This window comes from Cucumis sativus, chromosome 5, assembly GCF_000004075.3.
Source record: "Cucumis sativus cultivar 9930 chromosome 5, Cucumber_9930_V3, whole genome shotgun sequence".
NCBI lineage: Eukaryota > Viridiplantae > Streptophyta > Magnoliopsida > Cucurbitales > Cucurbitaceae > Cucumis > Cucumis sativus.
The window spans coordinates 14,887,729-14,906,220 of NC_026659.2; the positions used below are offsets into that span (position 1 = coordinate 14,887,729).

Genomic DNA, 18,492 nt, shown 5'->3' on the forward strand with positions numbered 1-18,492 from the left:
TAATTTTTATGAAAAAAACTATTGCATAACCTAATACTTCTTATTGCTATAATTACAACTCTCATAAAATGTGAATTTACGGAAATAGGCTAGAGTCTACACCCATAGTAAAATCACAAAAATCAAAATAAATTTTTTTAAAAATGCTCTCAATTTGATTTGTTTCGGAAGTAAATTTACCTCTAAATTGTTTGGATTATTTTGCTACCTACTTAATATTAAAATTTAAAATTATTTATCTAAAAATAATAAATATTCAATATTTTTCTAATACAAAATCTCCATAAAAATATCAATTTTTTTTTAATTATATAGAACTTCATTTGAGTGCTACTTGATAAGTGATAAACGGTTTGTGTATTTCTTCTAACAAAACTTTTCAAAGTAATCATTAGAGTGTCTTCAATCTTCAATAGTCACTCACTCTCCCTTACGTGAAAACGACTTGTGCTATCACTTCACAAGTAGCGGCAAGGCAATTTCAAATAAATACATGCATAAAGCTCCAATCAAACGTTGGGGTTCATTAGAGTTATCTAACTTTATCATAATGGTAAAAGAGATATATGGTTCTCTATTGACAATATCTTTAAACGTATATCTGTATCTTTGTCACTTAATCAATACTTTTTAAATACTGTAAATTGTATTTGCAGACATAAATTTAAAATTATTTATATAAAAACAATATTACTGAAAAGAAAAATTCTAATACAAAGTCATATGAAAAACCAAGATTATGTTGTAGGTAGGTTTTGTTTAGAAACTAGAAACGATAGTTTAAGATTTACTTAAATGAAAATGAAAATCATTCAATTAATTGAAAGAAAAAGATAATGATTGAACCAATTTGAGAAAGTTTTTGTTTGGGAAGCAAAATCAATTTATAGAAGGTTTATACAGATAAAAATGAGATTAAAAACTAACATCTCCACAAATTACTTTATCGGTGGTGATCTCATGGACGACGACTTGAGGGTTACACAATAGAAGAGCAGAGGAAGACGGTGAAAGAGGGCATGAGATAAGAAACACACACACACACACACAACCAAAGAGGCCCAAGAAAAGATTGACAATGGGGAGTGGAGAGAGGCGAGGAAATTAGCTAAGAGAAACAAAAAAGAGGGGGAAGAAATGAGTAAGTAGTGTGCTCAATACATGACTTTCTCACCATACCAATAGGCACACGACTTTTATATATAATTATATAAGATTTTCATAATTGAAATCTTTGATTTCACACATTTAACATCTTTTATTGCATAATAAGAGAAATAACAATACTGGAAGGAATAACATAAACTCCCCTCCCTTTGATTTCAATCTCACTCTCCCCTTTGCCCTCTCCCTGCTTCACGCTCTTGCCGCTCTGCCATCTCTCTCCCTTCAGCGCCACCGCCGCCTCCTACCGGTATTCTCTCGATCTCCATCTATGTCGTTAGAACTTGTGTAACGAAAGAAACTAATCGGAACAATCTCAGCTTATAGTTGGGTTTGATGTTAATATCGAATGCTGCTCTGATTTTCTTGGTTGAGAATCGATTCTGTCTAAGGCTGTAAATTTGATTCTCGTCCATTATCATATACCAATAATATCGGTTCGCACGATCCCAAATTGAGTGGACAAAACCCTATTCTGCCATTCGCTTTTGCTGTTGTAATACACATCAGTCTTGTTTTTTCTTTAACCTATCATTCTCAGATTATTGTTTCACTCCTAACTCTAATCTTTTATGTTGAACTTTTTTCGCCATGGGTGTTGCATTCATTGAATTCAAGTGGTTTTCATTTAGTTAGAGGGAGCCAATATGTTTTTCCACATAGTTCTGGAGAGGAATATGCAGCTACATCCACGCCACTTTGGCCGTAACCTACGTGAGAACCTGGTGTCCAAACTGATGAAAGATGTTGAGGGCACCTGCAGGTTTGTTAACTGTGTTTCCTACCTAATTGTACGCTAGAAAATTCATGTTGCTGTTATCTTCTGTTTGTTAATTTTGGAGAAAATATCTTGCGATACGATGAATTGCTAGATTTGATCTTGGATTATGAAGTTGTTGGGTGGCATCCCATTAGCTTTATTTCACGGCTGTCCATTATATGATTTCTTTCATTCTAGTTAGCTTTTCCTCGTAGTACTTTTAATGGATGATTCAATAATGTTCAAACATATTGTTAATATGTTTATAGAGAGGGTTCGGACATGAGACATCTGAGAAACATGTGAGAAAAGATAGTTATTTTAATAGACATCTCAGGTTTTTACATTAGTTGTTTAAATAGACATTCAACTCCCATTGAATCAATGAAACATCCAAACTCCAATGGGGTGATGAACAGAGTCCGAAGAAGTTTGTATTACTAATTGGGCCTTTGATGTTGGTGGTAAAATATTAGCTGATGGTGGTTTAATCCTTGTTTCGCTGCATTTTTCTTGTTTGGTATGATATCACATAATTCTATTATGATGCATATGCATGTCAGTTCGTCATTATATGTCAAAATAGCATGTCAGTTCGTCATTATATGTCAAAATAGCATGTCAGTTCATGAACATATGAAAGTAAATAAAAATAGTTTGATGGATGATATTTCTTTTGAATGTTTGATACTTTGTTCAACTAGTGAGTGGTTAGAGGGGTTCATTATTGAAAAACTTTTATACGTTGTCACAGCGGCCGACATGGGTTTGTAGTTGCAATCACAGGAATTGAGAATATTGGGAAAGGATTGATTCGCGATGGGACTGGCTTTGTCACTTTTCCCGTGAAATACCAATGTGTGGTGTTTCGACCATTCAAGGGAGAAATTTTAGAAGCGGTTGTTACTATGGTAAACAAGGTAAGTATATGTCACTTTCTTGCTGTCTAGAAAGTAAAAAATTAAAACATTAATAATTGCAACTATTGTAGATGGGCTTCTTTGCTGAAGCTGGACCTGTTCAGATTTTTGTTTCAAACCATGTAAGTACATATTTGTAGCTCATTTCAGTTATCACTTTTTTCCTCTTTGGCTCACTTTGATGTTACAAGCCACGAAGTATCTTGAAGCTTCATTTATGAAACAACTCCTTACCAAATATATGTGGGGTGGGACAACATGGTAGTGATGGTTAAAGTGGTTCCTTATGCCAATGAAACTTTTGTCATGTTGTCCACAAAATTGTGAAATGCATATTTAGTGAGAACTAGAAAAGTAATATGAAAAAGTGGATTTTAAAAGTACTAAGAGATTCAGAAATTTGTTATGAATGCTGTAACTGGTTCACTGTGCAGTCAAGTATTTAAGCAAACTAACACTTCCTCAAGTTTCTAGTTTGTTGTTTTGATATTTCTCAGCACGGTTGTGCCATGTTAAATCAAATCAGCACGCTGGCTTATCCATAAGATACAAATTTTTTCTTAGCTATACAAACTCATGTATATTATGTTCAGCGACCCTATAACAAAATTTTCATTTCCATGCTTTTCATATGGCAAATTCTATCTCTGTCTTGACTTCAAGCAACCACTATTCTATTTGTAAGGACTTTATTTCCTAGCTTTCCAAGATGTTTGGCTGACGATCAATACCAAAGTACTAAATCTAAATGGTTCAAACACGTCCTACTTGAATTTACTCCTACCAAACTGAATTTGCAGCACCAACATCTTGGCTTTTATTCCTTTTATATATTATTCTCCTATGAATGTGCTTAACCTTCACTAAACCTAACTCACATCTTCTGTTTCAGTTGATACCAGATGATATGGAGTTTCAGTCTGGAGATGTGCCAAACTATACCACATCAGATGGATCGGTATATTTCTATTTTACATGCATTCTCTAGCATAGACTGATAATGCTCTCTTGATGTGTTAAATTTACTGAATTATCTCTGTTCTCTTGTAGGTTAAGATTCAGAAGGACAGTGAAGTTCGATTAAAGATAATTGGCACACGAGTAGATGCAACTGAAATTGTATTGCCTTCTCTTCCTTATTTAGTATTGTTTTTCTAAAATTTATTTGCGCTGTTCTTTGGTGGTGCAAGTTAATTTTTCTTTTCTATGCGAATATACTTTGCCTTCATTCTTACCATTTAAAAATCAAAGGATGCCTTTGGTAGCAAAGGGTCTAAAGGCCCCTAAGTCTTTAAGATTCTGAGTAATTTAAAACGTCTTCCCTTTTATCTCAGTTGTGGAGTAGGGTGTATAAGTTGATATTTTAATGACAGAAAAGATATAATATATATATGTATATTATATTAGCCTGACCTGAATGATAGTTTTGAGATTCTTTTTAACTTTTTACAAGAAAGTTGAAAAGTTTAGTTGATCTATTTAGCATATATTCTCCCAAGTGGTGAGAATGCTCAAAACTTAGCAACTCCACGTTGGTTGTTTTTGTGACATTGATAGAATCTGTATGCCACTATCAAATTCTGGAATCTGGCGTGTCTCATTTAACTATTATTTTGCTTGCAGTTTTGTATTGGAACCATAAAAGATGACTTCTTGGGTGTGATCAATGACCCTTCAGCGGCTTAGGTCTTCATCTTTGATGCAAGTTTGTAGATTGTTATGTATTAACCTTGAGATTGAAAAAAGAAAAATCTAATTTTGCTGTATAGGCTCTGCGTTTTTTCAACTATTTATCCATTTATTTCTAGGGATCCTTTTACCTCAATACTTGTGTGGTGGTATTTGAAATGAGAAGTATATTCCTAGGGTTAAATTATAAATTTGAACTCTATAGTTTGGGGGAAGGCTAGAATGTACTCTATGTAGTTTTGAAAGTTTAAACCTTCATGGTTTGACATAAACTCTATAAATAGCTATTGTTGTTGGATATAACTTTCATGAATAATCTCTACAAATCACTATATCTTAAATATATTTAATGAGTTCCTTTATTATTTTTTTTCTTTCTTGTGATGGACAAAGTACATAGTTTTAGAAGTCAAAATGAGGTGTTGCTTAACCTCACTTTCTCTAGCCTCTTCGACCTTAGCGCCATCTCATCCATTGCCACTACAACACCTTTGCATCCAAGCTCGTTGATGCGTCTTCCTCTAAACCATCTCTACAAATCTTGAGTCTCTCGTGTTGCCAGCCCCGTCCTTCCTTGTCACCTTCCCACCCATGGTACCATCGAATTGACCAAATTACAAACAAATGATGTTGCTATCTCAACCTCACATCTTAATTCGTTTTACGTGTGTTGGATAAATTGTGAATAGGTTTGCTTAGTTACTCACTCTATTTCAATAGTCCTTTTTATCAAATGACAAAAAAAAGGTGGTAATCTCTTAGCATATGTAATGTATATATATGTGTATAAAACGAAAAAGGGATGTTCATAGACTAATGTATCTCATTACCTTCCTATACTATGCTTGTGAATGAAAATGATTTTTAAGTAATGCATTAGAAGAGTAATTCCAGTCATTTTGACTTTAGTTTTCCAAAATTAGTTAAGCTATTGCACACTTTTTAAGAAGATAAATAATTGCACTTAATTGTAATAATCATAACTAAATAATTCTTTCAATTTCTTGTCCATTCCACCCTATTTTGTACCTTCTAAGTTTAAATTTTCATCTAATATTTTTCATCAAGTTTGAACTCGAGGGACAAAAGCAGTACATTAAAACAAAACTACTAGTATAACTTATCTTGTCATTCATATGTGGTATCTTGTCATTCATATATGTGTTTTAAATCTCTCGACCTATAACACTTAATAAAAAGTTTTAATGTTAACTTATAACACGTAACTATTTTTTTTAGATATAATGAACTAATTAAAATAATTAGTAATAAATATAAAATACAACTTTTATCTTAAAAATATGTGTATATTTATATATATATAACTTTTAGGAGGAATAACTCTAAAAAATATTGATCCCTATACTATGGTTGGTAATCTCTTAAATTCATAACACTTTTTTTTTCTTTGAAATGGACCCTAAACTTAGATGAGTCTTTTAAGTTTTACCATGTATTCAATTTTTGTTAGTTGCCTTACTAATTTAAATGAAAAGCAAGCGTTGTAAAAATCAAATAAAAGGATATTCATTCATTTTAAATCACAGTCCGATGATTTTGTGAGTTATGAATTGAGATGAGAGATATTTAGGATGTGAAGTTGAACTAAGGTTTGAACCAATTATTACGTTGTTCAACTGATTAGCAAAGATCTTGACACATCTCCTCCCCTCTTGACATTGCTAATTCATTGTATAACTCTTCCAATAGTGTTAGACACAACAAATATAAATATAGAGCTCTCTCCCCCATCCATGTTAAGATATACAAACATATTGGTGTACTTTGAGCATGAGAACACGTTGAGAAAAACAACTCCTCGATGTGAGATCTTATTCTAGGTCATTTAAGTTGTTTAAAATTAAGCAAAAGAACATGTTTCGTCTTATTCTCAGGTACATATAAGTGTATAACTCATATTGGTCACACGAAAAAACTTAAATCAATTCAATTTCGGTATATATTTAAGTTTCGACGAATTCTCAAACAACTTTTTCAAAACTTACAAACTTGAATAAAAGAATGCTACAATCTGATATGCTTAGAAATTCTTGAAACGAACAAAGAGTACAATTGAAAGTTGTTATTCTCCAATTGGAAAAATAAAATGGAGGAGAAAAGAAAGAAAATGTTGAAATAGAAATAAAAAGAAGGAATATATATGGATCATGAATCTAATCTTGTGGCCTTACACGTGCATGATGTAAATAGATCTGAGCCGTTGAAGATCTCAGATCTTGTGATGATGTTTTAATGTTATTCCTCAATGAAATAAGAAGAGAGAGAAACTATTTGATCTTCGTCTTCTTCTTCTTCTTCTTCTTCTCTCGTTTTCAGTTGATACTTCCTTCAACAGCTTGTAATCAAAGCTGTAATGGCGAGCCGATACTGGATGGTCTCTTTACCTGTTCAAGGCTCCGCTTCCTCTCTATGGAATCGTCTTCAAGAACAAATCTCTAAGCACTCTTTCGATACTCCTCTTTACAGAGTACTCATTTCACCGCCAAATCTTCAAATCTGCTTGATTTCCATCATTTTTTCAATCTTTTATGTTTATGACTTTCCTTTTTTTTTTTTTTTTTTTTTAAGTTCAATATTCCTAATCTCCGTGTTGGAACGCTGGATTCGCTTCTTTCCCTCAGCGACGATCTTCTAAAGGTATTTCTTTCCTGTTTTTTTTGTTGAATTCAGTTTGAAGTCTTTTGAATTTTCCAATGCGATTTGATTTGTTTTTTTTTAGTGCTGTAGTTAGAATTGGGCCAAAATTCTTTGCGGTCTGTATGTTTCCTGTTTCAAATTCTATTTCTTTGTGCAGTCGAACACCTTTGTGGAAGGAGTTTCTCAGAAGATCAGACGGCAGATCGAGGAACTGGAGAAGGTTTCAGGTGTGGAGAGCAATGTTTTGACGGTTGATGGAGTCCCCGTTGATTCGTATCTTACTAGGTAAAATGGGCGTTTTCTAAAGATTTCAGTTCCATTTGGGAAATTAGGTTTGGATTTTGTGTTCGCTTGTCTATATGATTTGCTGAATTGTGTTTGAAAATGTAAGGTTTGTGTGGGATGAAGCCAAGTACCCAACAATGTCGCCTCTGAGAGACATTGTAGATAGCATTCACAGCCAAGTGGCCAAGATTGAGGATGACCTCAAGGTAACGTTCTTTGCTTTAGGTGATGCCTAGGTTGATGTGGCTATCATAAGTTTTGTTGAAACTCTTGTTGAAATTATGGAAAATTTTCTCCATAAGGTTTTCATAATCCTATTGCAGCACGGAGGAAAATTGGAAGAGATCTATTATCCTCCATTTAGGATTTCTCCCTTAGCATTTATTACCATTGTATTATTTTTTGTTTTAGTAAGTATTTGTTTTGCCATTGTTCTTCATGCTTGCTGTGAATTTTGATCTTTGTATCCGTTCATTGCTCCGCCACTTCCATTTTTGTCTCTTGACCTAGTTTTAACAGCAAGGCTGTAGCTATTGATGTAGGATGATACATCAAATACATATATACCATGACACTTCAGCAGGCTTACTAGAGTTTGAGACAACGAACAAGTGCAGATACTTCCATTTGCAATTCGTTACGAAACAGAAGTGTTGGAGCTTCAGTAGTTATATCCTAAGAAGCATGGACATGGACATGACGTTTATACTTCATATTCTAGAAATTTAAGAAATGAACATGATGAAGACATGTGTATTGCACTGTATATTCTAAATACGTTTGAATATTTTCATTCAGTAAATTGATTTTGATTTTCACATTAGAACTAGTTCATATAACTGAAGACATGTGCATTGGACGAACCAAAAAAATAAAATAACTGAAGCCTTTTTTAATTACCTACTTTATGTATTTCATTCAATTTTTGGATCCTTGAGGGTTTCAAGTAGAATTTTTCATTAAAAAGCTATTTCTATTGCTAGATTCGTGTTGCTGAGTATAATAATGTGCGGAGTCAACTTAATGCCATTAACAGAAAGCAAAGTGGAAGGTATGAATGCTCATAATATTTACATTTTGTATTTGGCTAATTTGATATTTCTAATTGATCTTGCTTTCATCAGCTTGGCAGTCCGTGATATTTCCAATCTTGTAAAACCAGAGGACATAATTACCTCAGAGCATCTAGCAACCCTTCTCGTGATTATTCCCAAGTACTCTCAGAAAGAGTGGCTCTCTAGCTATGAGACACTGACTAGCTATGTAGTAAGTTTGTGTTTTTATCTTCTAACTCCCTCTGGTACAACATTTTAATGGGATTATGATTTGCATGGTCACTTTTTAATGGCTGACTTAGAATATGTTAGAGTAGGTGAAATGAACTACTGTAGCTTCACATTGTTGAAATGGCTGAGCTGGGACTATAATGCTTCTACTTCTCTTTTCTTGTTCTGTTCTTTCTATGTTCTCATAATTATGCTAAGCTTTTTTAGGTTCCCAGGTCTTCCAAGAAGTTATACGAGGATAATGAATATGCCCTTTACACTGTAACACTCTTTAATCGCGTTGCAGACAATTTCAAAACAAGTGCACGTGAAAAAGGGTTCCAGGTGAATATTTAATTCATTTTGAATCATATTTTAAAACTGAATTATTACATACAGTAGTTTTTCAGGCCTAATTTCTTTTAATTTTTAATGTGTTGGAGATTCGTGAATTTGAATATAGTCCAGAAGCACAAGAGAGTAGAAAACAGGAGTTAGAAAAGTTGGTGCAGGACCAGGAAAGCTTTAGAAGTTCTTTATTGCAGTGGTCCTATGCTAGTTATGCTGAGGTTGCTTCTTCTTCCAGGTGTTACTGTAAAAATGCTTGTTATTTTATTCCTTTCCTCTGAATGAGTTTTTTACAAATCTGCAGGTTTTCATTTCCTGGATGCACTTTTGTGCCGTACGTGTCTTTGCTGAGAGTATCCTGAGATATGGTTTACCACCATCGTTCCTGGTATATATCTTGCATTTGTTCCCTGGTTTCTGCCAAACACTTCCTCTTTCGACAGAGTTGATGATTCTTTCATTGGTGATTTGCAGGCATCTGTTTTGGCGCCTTCTGTTAAAAGTGAAAAGAAAGTAAGATCAATCCTTGAAGGTTTGTGCGACAGTGCTAACAGGTAAATTATTGAGTGTTTTCATGGTCAACTTGCGTTTAATGGATGTTTACAGAATTTGCTCTCAGTAAAATTCAACTGTCATGTTATGTTGACTGACAGTAACTGTTTAAAGGTTCGGGGGCCTTTGGCCCTCAACTTGTCTCGGTTGAAGTAGGTTATTATATAGTACACTCAATGTTTGGGCCTCCTAGAGTAATAGTTGAAATACCTAATTGTTATAACCCACACTAAGCTACAGTAAAACGAGCTAAAATCTCTGTGTTCTATAATCTTTGCTATTTTGTAAACACATTTCTTTTCCATTTGTAACTCAGTCTAAAATAGTTTGCACTCCAAATACAAATTATTATAAGTTATAACCTAGAGTAAAATAGTTTGTACCCTAAATATTGAGTCTTAAGACCCACATACTATAATAACTACTGAATATAATAACCAACTAAGTGCCTCAAATAACCCCTCAATTGTGCTATGATTCCATGTTTGTTTAGTTAAAGGATGTGCATTTTCTACTTGCTAATGCCGTATTTAGATGGTTAGATGATTTTTTTCCTTGAAAATAGATGGTTAAATCATTAACAAGGTCTACCTGTTACCATTGTTATATGCAAGACAATTCTTCACCCCATGATGACACTTCAGGCAGAATTAAATTCAAAATTCCTAACAAAGAGTTATAGAAGTTCCATATTAACTGATGTCTTGATGGATTTGTAATTTAGCATCTATATATCTATAAAAAATTGAGTTCTTAACGTTTATTGGATCCTTGCTATCTGTATCAGTATGCATGGAAACCATTTTCATTGTTTACTATCCTTGTTTAGTTAAAGGGCTGCTCAGGTCTCGTTAGATACTAATTTAGTTTTTGGTTTTTGTCTTTTCGATATTTAATATTGTGTTTGTTCTCTCACAATTCCTTTACTGTGATTTTCATATTTTCTAAGTAAATATTTGAATTCTTTGTCGAATTTTAAAAATAAAAAGTGTTCTAAAAACTACTTTGGCTAGTTCCAAATTTGGCATAGTTTTTAAAAACACTCATTAAGTAATAAAGAAATTAAGTTTAATTTTCAAAAAACCAAACGATTATCGAAGGAGGGCATAATTTTTTGTTTTTAAATAATAAGCCTGTTTACCAACATATTTTTGTTTTGTATCCTACTCATTTAGAATATTTGTGAAGCCATAGCCAAAATTCATAAGCAAAAAGTAGGTTTTCCAAAACTATATCCATAGCATTTTTGTGCTTTCCAAATCATGTTTTGAGCTCTATGATTAGATGTTAACGGTTGCTTATAAAGGTTAAGAGGATTTTACCCTTTCAAAATCACCATTCATAAGTCCATGAATTTATGAGGAAGAAACAATTGTAGCAGAAAATGGTCATCTATGATATGGTAACAATTTTATAGAAAACGAGAAAAAACTTCTATTAATCAGTTACTTGAACAGTAAAACACAACTAGTTTAAAAACTATCTCCTAAACATTACTCTTTCAAAATTTTGAAGTGGTTAGAATTTTCATAACATTTCGAACAGTTGATTATAGAAAGAAGCTTTTAGTAAGCTAATCCTTTTGCCTAGAAAATTTAGAAGAAAATGGTAAAATAATGTTATCAAACAAACCCTATTAAGTGAATGCCTTGTCCATTGTAACAATAATGAACTAAATGCCTTGTTGGATTTAGAGTTTACCTTCTCTGTGCTTTCGGAGTTAGATAGCAACTATTACTGTTCATTGAACAGTTTTACTCTATACATCATGGATTGGATGATGTGTTTCAATATATGTTGGATACTCTAACGTTCTGGACTACATTATTGATGATTTTTTTCGTATTCAAGAGATTATTGGGCCTAAAATAAACATTGGATATAAAAGATCAAATTTGAGTGAAAAAAAGGCTTAAACTCAACATAATTTTAGATTGTTTTTTTACAAAATATGAAGTTACTTAAACAAAAAATAGTATATATTTGGTCTAGTACTGGGTATGGAAACAATTAGTCTCAGGTTTCTATGTATGAAACGTTTGCCATGGAGTATAGAAATAGATCACTTGAAAGTATGATAAACCATAACAAAAGAAATGTGTAAATTTAGGGACTGCAGTAGGATTTGAGCATATAATCAAATAAACATATCCTTGTCATTTCTCTGTTCTACCAACTTGTCTTTATCTTGCTAATTCGACTATAACTCAATGGATAGAACACCTATTATTTGGACTTGATTTTACCCTTACCATTTTTTAACTCAAGGGGAAACACTTGTCTCTGTTCCATCTTCCATGTTCTGTGGACTTCCTTTGGAAGCATCCACAACACTAATTTGGAACTTAATTTGAAAGTTATATTTCAACCTGAAAGTTCTCGGGATGCCCTTAATAACTAATGAATTGAAATTTTCGATGTGTGGATTTGTTGCAATGGGAACTTGAGGAGTAGCCTTCTGCTTACCCTTCTTGGCTTTACTGTTGTATCGGGATGTGTTGATTATTAACGTAAAACTGAGTGGATCTTGTTTCTTCTGATTTTGTGTACATGGAATGAATTTTATGGACATGGTTGCAAGTGTTTTTAATGATATAGAAATTTATTTGGTTGTGGCAGTACATATTGGAAAACTGAAGATGAAGTGGGAGGAGGGATGGCTGGTCTTGGAGGAGATTCTGATGCACACCCATATGTCTCATTCACAATCAATCTTGCTTAATCCACCAAATTTCTGAAGGTTTGTTCTCTCTATAGAGCAATAATAGTGGAGTTGACCAGACCCTACATTTAATTATTTTACTCTCATATTCCTTCCTATTTGTGGTTGTTTATGAATAATTGCATCTCAATTTGTTGATGTGAGGGTTTTGTGAAATATATGAAGCTTACATATTTATTGGAGGTTTTGTCAATAATCTTATGTCCGAGAATTACTGTGCGAGGACTCCAGCAGTTTTGGAAAGGTACGACAAAAATTAAGATGTACAACCTATATAACAGATCTTTTTCAAATAAGGTCTTTGCGTGCTTGATGTTTGAATTTATTGCACTGTGATTTATTATGTTTTACGTGGGAGTCATTTATTAGAAGAGTTAGAATTGTGGTGAGTGAAGAGAATATGAAAGATATCTGTGCTTTTGGTTATACTTTCACCTGGAATGGTCTTAAACTTAAATATGTTTGGCAATAATGCTTAGGTATTTTTTAGAGGTGAAATTCAAAAATTTCCTGTGAAGATCTTTTCAACTTATGACGTCTCCTAGATTAAACTTTGCTATATTTATAACTTATTTTGGATCGTGCAATATTTGTAAATATTTTGAGTTTGATTGTTATATTTGCAATTATCTATGTTACTGTTTTATTTTTCTATATATAATATATTATATTGATATTCTTCTGTATATGATTTCAAGGATTAATTTTACGGGGCAAGATATCTAACTTATTTACAAAATTTTCATTTTGTCATAGAAAATTTTTTTAGTGGTTTTACATTTAAAGTAATTTATCTAAATTTATAATAAATTAACTGATGTACACAATGTTAGGCTTATTCAAAGGGGATGTCAAAATTTTTAAATTGACATAATAAATAAAATGGTATATATTTGATTAAATTCTAGAATGTACTCTTGAACTTTGTTTGCCTAAACATTTCAAAACTACGTAGGTGTATAACTTTTTTTTCTCTCTAAAATTTGGATGAAAATCAAGATCTAATATGATATGATGAAGTAGAAATTTGAATGATTGGACTATTTTAGGTTCAAATTTTCATTTGAAATTATAAAGAATTTTTACGTTTTAAACTAAAATTTGCTTAAATGAGTATTTATTTATATAGCATGTATGTTTTTTTTTTTTGTTGCAATTTTAATATATAAATTTGTATAAAAAATTTCTTTTTCTTTTTATAACATTATTGAACTTTTTATCAAATCCATTTTATAGACTAATTTAAACTTTGGTATCTGGAGAAGAAAATATATTACATTTTGTATATTATGTAAACTATTGTGTAAATATATTTTTAAGTAATAATGTGAGGATGAGAGAATATAAAAAGAAAATAAATAGTTAGATCAATAATAAACCATTTTTAATTTTTAGGTGCAATAAAAAAAGGTTTTACTGAGTGGTGGGTGAAAAACTTAAGTAATAGAAACAATTTAGGTCTAAAAGCAAATTAGATTTTGACAAATGGGTAAAACAGCTTTTCGAAAAAGATTTTTTAGCATTTTATCTTTTTTAGCTCTTAAAATCTTTATAGGCTAAGAAAGTTTGTAAGAATGTAATTAAAAGATAATAAATAATAAATAATTTATTTTATTTTAATAGTAATTAAATCATTTAACTTTAATGTGTTATAAGTAACTTTTTATTTTATTTTTCATAATGATTCATAATTAAATCATTTAAACCTTAATATGTCATAAGTAATGTTTTTTATTTGTAAAAAAAAAAAGAGGATCATTGCATTGTTTTAAAAAAGAGATTCATTGCATTTTGGACACATGTGGTTTTTTTTAAAATGACCAACCAACCCTAAAATATTGAATAGCAACAACTTTTATGTTTAAAAAACAAATACTACTATTGTAAATTTAAGATTAAGGTGTGTTTGGGGAAAGGGTTGGGTTATGGGGGGTTAGGGTTATTATAAAACTAGTGTTATGACAAAACTAGTTTAATGATAAGAGGTTTGGAAGAATGGTTATATGAGTAGGATTATAATAGTGTTACAATAAGATATGTTTGGGGGAAATGTTACGTGGGAAGTGTTATAATAAAATGTGTTTGGGAAAATAGTTATTTAGGTAGTGTTATGATAGTGTTATAATAAGATGTGATTGAGGGAAAGAGTTATTTAGGTAGTTTTGATAGTGTTATGATAAGATGTCTTTGAGGGAAGTGTTATATGGGTGGGGTTATGATAGGTTTATGATAAGATGTGTTTGAGGGAAGGGTTAGTTGGTAGTAATATGATGTATTTATTATTTGCAATTAATTTTTTTTTTTTTTTATGAAATTCATATTTAAAATCGAATAGACAAAGTGAATAATTTTTTTGTTTACCAAATCGTTCGACGTTGCGTGAAGCAATTGACCTAATTCGTGCATTGGTAATGTCCATATGAACTAGTTTGCGATTATTTTTTACGTTTGATTATATTCAAAATTTCATTTATTTTTTGTGACACCACATCAAAGCGGAAACATGTTTGCAAATATTATAAAGGAAATAAACTATTCCATACATAACTGCATTACATAAACATGAATAATCGAAACTAAAAACATGAAAGTTTAAATTCATTACAAACATAATTCAACAACAGTTAACATAACAGGTAGAGTCATAAAAAAATATTAACAATAGCCCGTGGAAGGTAAACGAAACAATTAGGTAGCGCCTCGTAGGATCACCGTGCAATAGTCAAGTTTCTCGTCATCTGCCAATTTGAGGAAACCCTTCATGTCAGCTAAATTGTTCATCAGTATTCAATTACATTGCGCTCTGTCCAACCTACTTAGCTTAGGTATGACACGCAATGCTCGAACGACAGCCGTACGAGTAGTGCTTTCATCATCGAGTGCCAAACACGACCACTCTGCCATGAGCCTCAGCTGGTCGGTTTGGCAGGCCATGACATCATGAATGACATCAACTGTTTCCAAATTCAGCCCTCTCTGCTTTCGCTTTGAGCTGCTCGAACATGCCCTAGAATCGCTTGCTCGACTAGGTCGTGGGATGTCGACAGGGGACATGTTAAACCCATGGCAGGACATGGAAGGAATTTATGTATCGTTAAGATCCACGTGTGCAAAATCCTTAAACCCGAACGAAATGTTCGACTCGACGTTATCAAAGGACTTCGCACGCGCTCCAATTGCCCTATCTTTTCCAAAGACGTAGAACAATTCGTCGTAAAATAGGAATGACCTATTAAGGAGCCCTTTGGCCGCAGGATGAGTCTGCATACATGAACAAAAATTGCATACATAAGACTAGTGTCAGATGTTAGTAAAAATTAATAACATTGTACAGTTATATTTTTCACATACCTTAACCCAGTTGTCGAACAATTCTTTCTCAGCAACTATGCACTTTGCATCCTCATTTCAGCCGAACCCACTACATGAGGGTCCTCACATTTCTGCAATTGCCTGGTAGGAGCGCTTCAACGTCTTAATGCGACAGCCAATAACAGTAGTGGCACGTACATTGCAACTCGATAACTTTGCATCCATCATTCGAAGAAGTTATGCCAGATACCTTGGTCTGAATGTGTCGTTATCCGACTTCCATCCACCCATTGAGACCAACTCCACCAACACTCTACGAGGGTTGCCTCCTCCTTTGTCCACACATGCTTCGGTGCACGTGATGAAGTTGCCATACTAACAATTGAAATGATGGCACACAAATACGTAAATTAAATATGTACAAAAGCAAAATTAACAACATAAAATGACAATTTAAATAGTCTATTTCATATGTAACCATTAATATTATTAATGGAAGCATACATTCAAATAAAAGGACAACAAACCCTATCGAACTTAATTATAATACAACAATACTAAATGGACACATAGAATCTACTAATTACACAACTGCCATTGAGTGAACATCTCTGTTTCCATTTCATCCCTCCACTGAGTCCATTCATTAGAGTTCTCAATGAAGTGAATGTCGTTACCTCCAGTCATCGCAAAGGTCGAGTCTCCCTCGTCCAGTTCGTCTAAAAAACCGACATGCGCCATCTCTCAATTTATGAGATTGTGTAGAAGGCAACATGCCAAAATCGTACAACACTGAACCTGCACGGGATAGTACGACTTTCCACGTAGGATTGCCCAACGACCCTTCAACAACCCAAATGCTCGCTCAATAACATTCTGTGCTGACGAATGTTTTATGTTGAAGTACTCTTTCGCATTACTTGGCGCATTACCAGATCATTGCCACTCTTGCAAGTGGTATCTTTGTCCTCTGTATGGAGCAAGAAATCCTTCGACGTTAGGATACCCCGCGTCGCATAGATAGTAAAACCCTGTCACGATAACGACATTACTTAATTTGACTATATGTAAATCCCTAGATTTGATGTAGTATGAGAACGAACACCACTTACCCTTCAGAACTTGCAGTTTGTTGGGTCGTGATATAGCATCACGGAGTATGCAAGAATCTGCTGCCGATCCTTCCCAGCCAACCAACATGATACGAAGTCGCCTTTCGTGCCTCAAACGTCGAGCACGTTCGTGGCAACTTCGCCCTTACATGTTCTATACCTGGGATGATAAAAAATGGGCACGTTCACCTTGATGTAAGTCTCATCCAATGCCCCGAAACAATTCAGCTTAATTGAAAAAAAATGCAGCTAAGTACTATGACCTCGGGATACCTTATCAGAATGGATTAGAAGACTAGTCAAACATCGAAGCACCTCCATCGTGGATTGGTGCAAGTGTTTGTTACTGGCTGTGGTTTCTTCAGCAACTCATCGTGTAGTTGTATCATAGCTAACAACATAGGTTGAAATGGTGAGAAACTGTCTCCCTGTACCGCACAAAGTCTCATTGAATGACTCTATTTTTCACATCGTGCGCTAGTATATGTAGAAACATCGCGACCATCTCCTCCACATCGATGCATTCTATCGACGTCAGACCAGCCCTTGTTCTTAGTAAGTGACATAAAATGGCAAAAGTTCTTTTGTCCATTCTAGTACTTTGACGACAAACGAGGTCGGAGGCGTGTACCATACGAAAGTAGGCAAGTTGTCTAATTTGATGCCTAGTCTCGTAGGGTGTATGTGTCACGCGCTTATTGTCGTTCTTCAGTGCCTCCAAAATCAGCAGTAACTGACGTTGGGTGACTATGAACACCGTTAATATTGTGCGTATGTTTTCTAGGTCCATTTGATGGTAGCGACAATGAAATTGATGATCTATTATTCTGACTACAATGCTATCAGACATACAGTGCATGCTTTAGAATATAATACTTTTTTCGTAACTGAAATCGGAAATTTTAAATCCATTATTAAAAAAAAAGACAATAAAGAACCCTTTAGTTCCTTGAAAATATTTTTAATGCGTTAGGAATACTAAAAAAATATTTTTTTGTTCTTAGGATATAGTCTACTATTTAAAAAGTGTATGCACTATGCGTAACTACGAGTTCTTCAAAGTCATAGTCTTCTGTTTTAAGTAAATATGATTTTTAAAGTTCAAATTTAGTCATGTGAATTTGGTAAAAAAAGTCGAATATGTTTCTCTACAATATAATCTCAAATATTTTTTAATTTTGATTTAAAAATCTATTAAAAGTATAAAAAAAGTCGAATAGGTTAAAAGAACATAAACTAAAATAGAGTGAATTCAAAATAAAAAATAACGATATTTTGATCAATGGTTTATTGATTGATTATAAATATTGCAAAATAAATTAAAACATTCATAAATATATTACTACTATCAGCAATATCCATGATAGTGGTGAACATTTTTTAAAATAAATTTCGAAAGTTTTATTTTAAAACGATTACACATATTTCGTAAATTTGGGTAGAAAAGAATAGTAGTAGATTCACATAGATTAGGGTATTTGCCAACTTTTGAGTGGATATGACAATATTGGATAAATTCAGTTATCCTTTCCTAAAAAAAGGTGCAATCCTATCTCATCCACATTTTTTAATCAAATATTTTTGCTCTTTCGTTTTATTTTATTTAATAACTCTTCCAACCACATTACCATATGTTATATTTGTATGTTTTTTTTTTTGAATTTAAGCAACAATTTATTATCTACAAATTTAAAATTTTAAAAAT

The 18,492-nt window shown here is 32.9% G+C and overlaps 2 protein-coding genes across 5 annotated transcripts; both read left to right on the forward strand.

Annotated features, from left to right (window-relative positions):
- Positions 1-1,008: 1,008 nt before the first annotated feature.
- On the forward strand, positions 1,009-4,859 carry LOC101221800 (DNA-directed RNA polymerase II subunit RPB7). Of its 4 annotated transcripts, none has more exons than XM_031886450.1 (7): positions 1,014-1,414; positions 1,801-1,927; positions 2,679-2,844; positions 2,916-2,966; positions 3,737-3,802; positions 3,895-3,963; positions 4,468-4,859. In XM_031886450.1, the coding sequence occupies exons 2-7, from the start codon at positions 1,812-1,814 to the stop codon at positions 4,528-4,530; spliced, it is 531 nt and encodes a 176-aa protein (XP_031742310.1). In that variant the 5' UTR covers positions 1,014-1,414; positions 1,801-1,811; the 3' UTR covers positions 4,531-4,859. The 4 variants fall into 4 exon arrangements, with proteins under 4 accessions (XP_031742311.1, XP_031742310.1, XP_011655125.1 ...); XM_011656823.2 differs by having other exon boundaries at positions 1,020-1,414; positions 1,783-1,927; XM_004150692.3 differs by having other exon boundaries at positions 1,029-1,414; positions 1,797-1,927.
- Positions 4,860-6,798: 1,939 nt separating this feature from the next.
- Positions 6,799-12,711, forward strand: LOC101221574 (V-type proton ATPase subunit C). Its single transcript, XM_004150691.3, has 11 exons — positions 6,799-7,021; positions 7,123-7,191; positions 7,349-7,476; positions 7,583-7,682; positions 8,460-8,527; positions 8,601-8,742; positions 8,970-9,086; positions 9,185-9,310; positions 9,394-9,477; positions 9,564-9,643; positions 12,261-12,711. Exons 1-11 carry the CDS (start codon positions 6,908-6,910, stop codon positions 12,361-12,363), a joined length of 1,131 nt encoding a protein of 376 aa, XP_004150739.1. The 5' UTR covers positions 6,799-6,907; the 3' UTR covers positions 12,364-12,711.
- The last annotated feature ends 5,781 nt before the right edge of the window (positions 12,712-18,492 follow it).

Coding starts and splice junctions, on each gene's coding strand:
- LOC101221800 (XM_031886450.1), top strand. CDS start 1,812: ATGTTTTTCCACATAGTTCTGGAGAGGAATATGCAGCTACATCCACGC. Junction 3,803..3,894: donor ATACCACATCAGATGGATCG/GTATATTTCTAT, acceptor GTTCTCTTGTAG/GTTAAGATTCAGAAGGACAG. Junction 3,964..4,467: donor GAGTAGATGCAACTGAAATT/GTATTGCCTTCT, acceptor TTTTGCTTGCAG/TTTTGTATTGGAACCATAAA.
- LOC101221574 (XM_004150691.3), top strand. CDS start 6,908: ATGGCGAGCCGATACTGGATGGTCTCTTTACCTGTTCAAGGCTCCGCT. Junction 7,192..7,348: donor TCAGCGACGATCTTCTAAAG/GTATTTCTTTCC, acceptor TTCTTTGTGCAG/TCGAACACCTTTGTGGAAGG. Junction 7,683..8,459: donor AGATTGAGGATGACCTCAAG/GTAACGTTCTTT, acceptor TTCTATTGCTAG/ATTCGTGTTGCTGAGTATAA.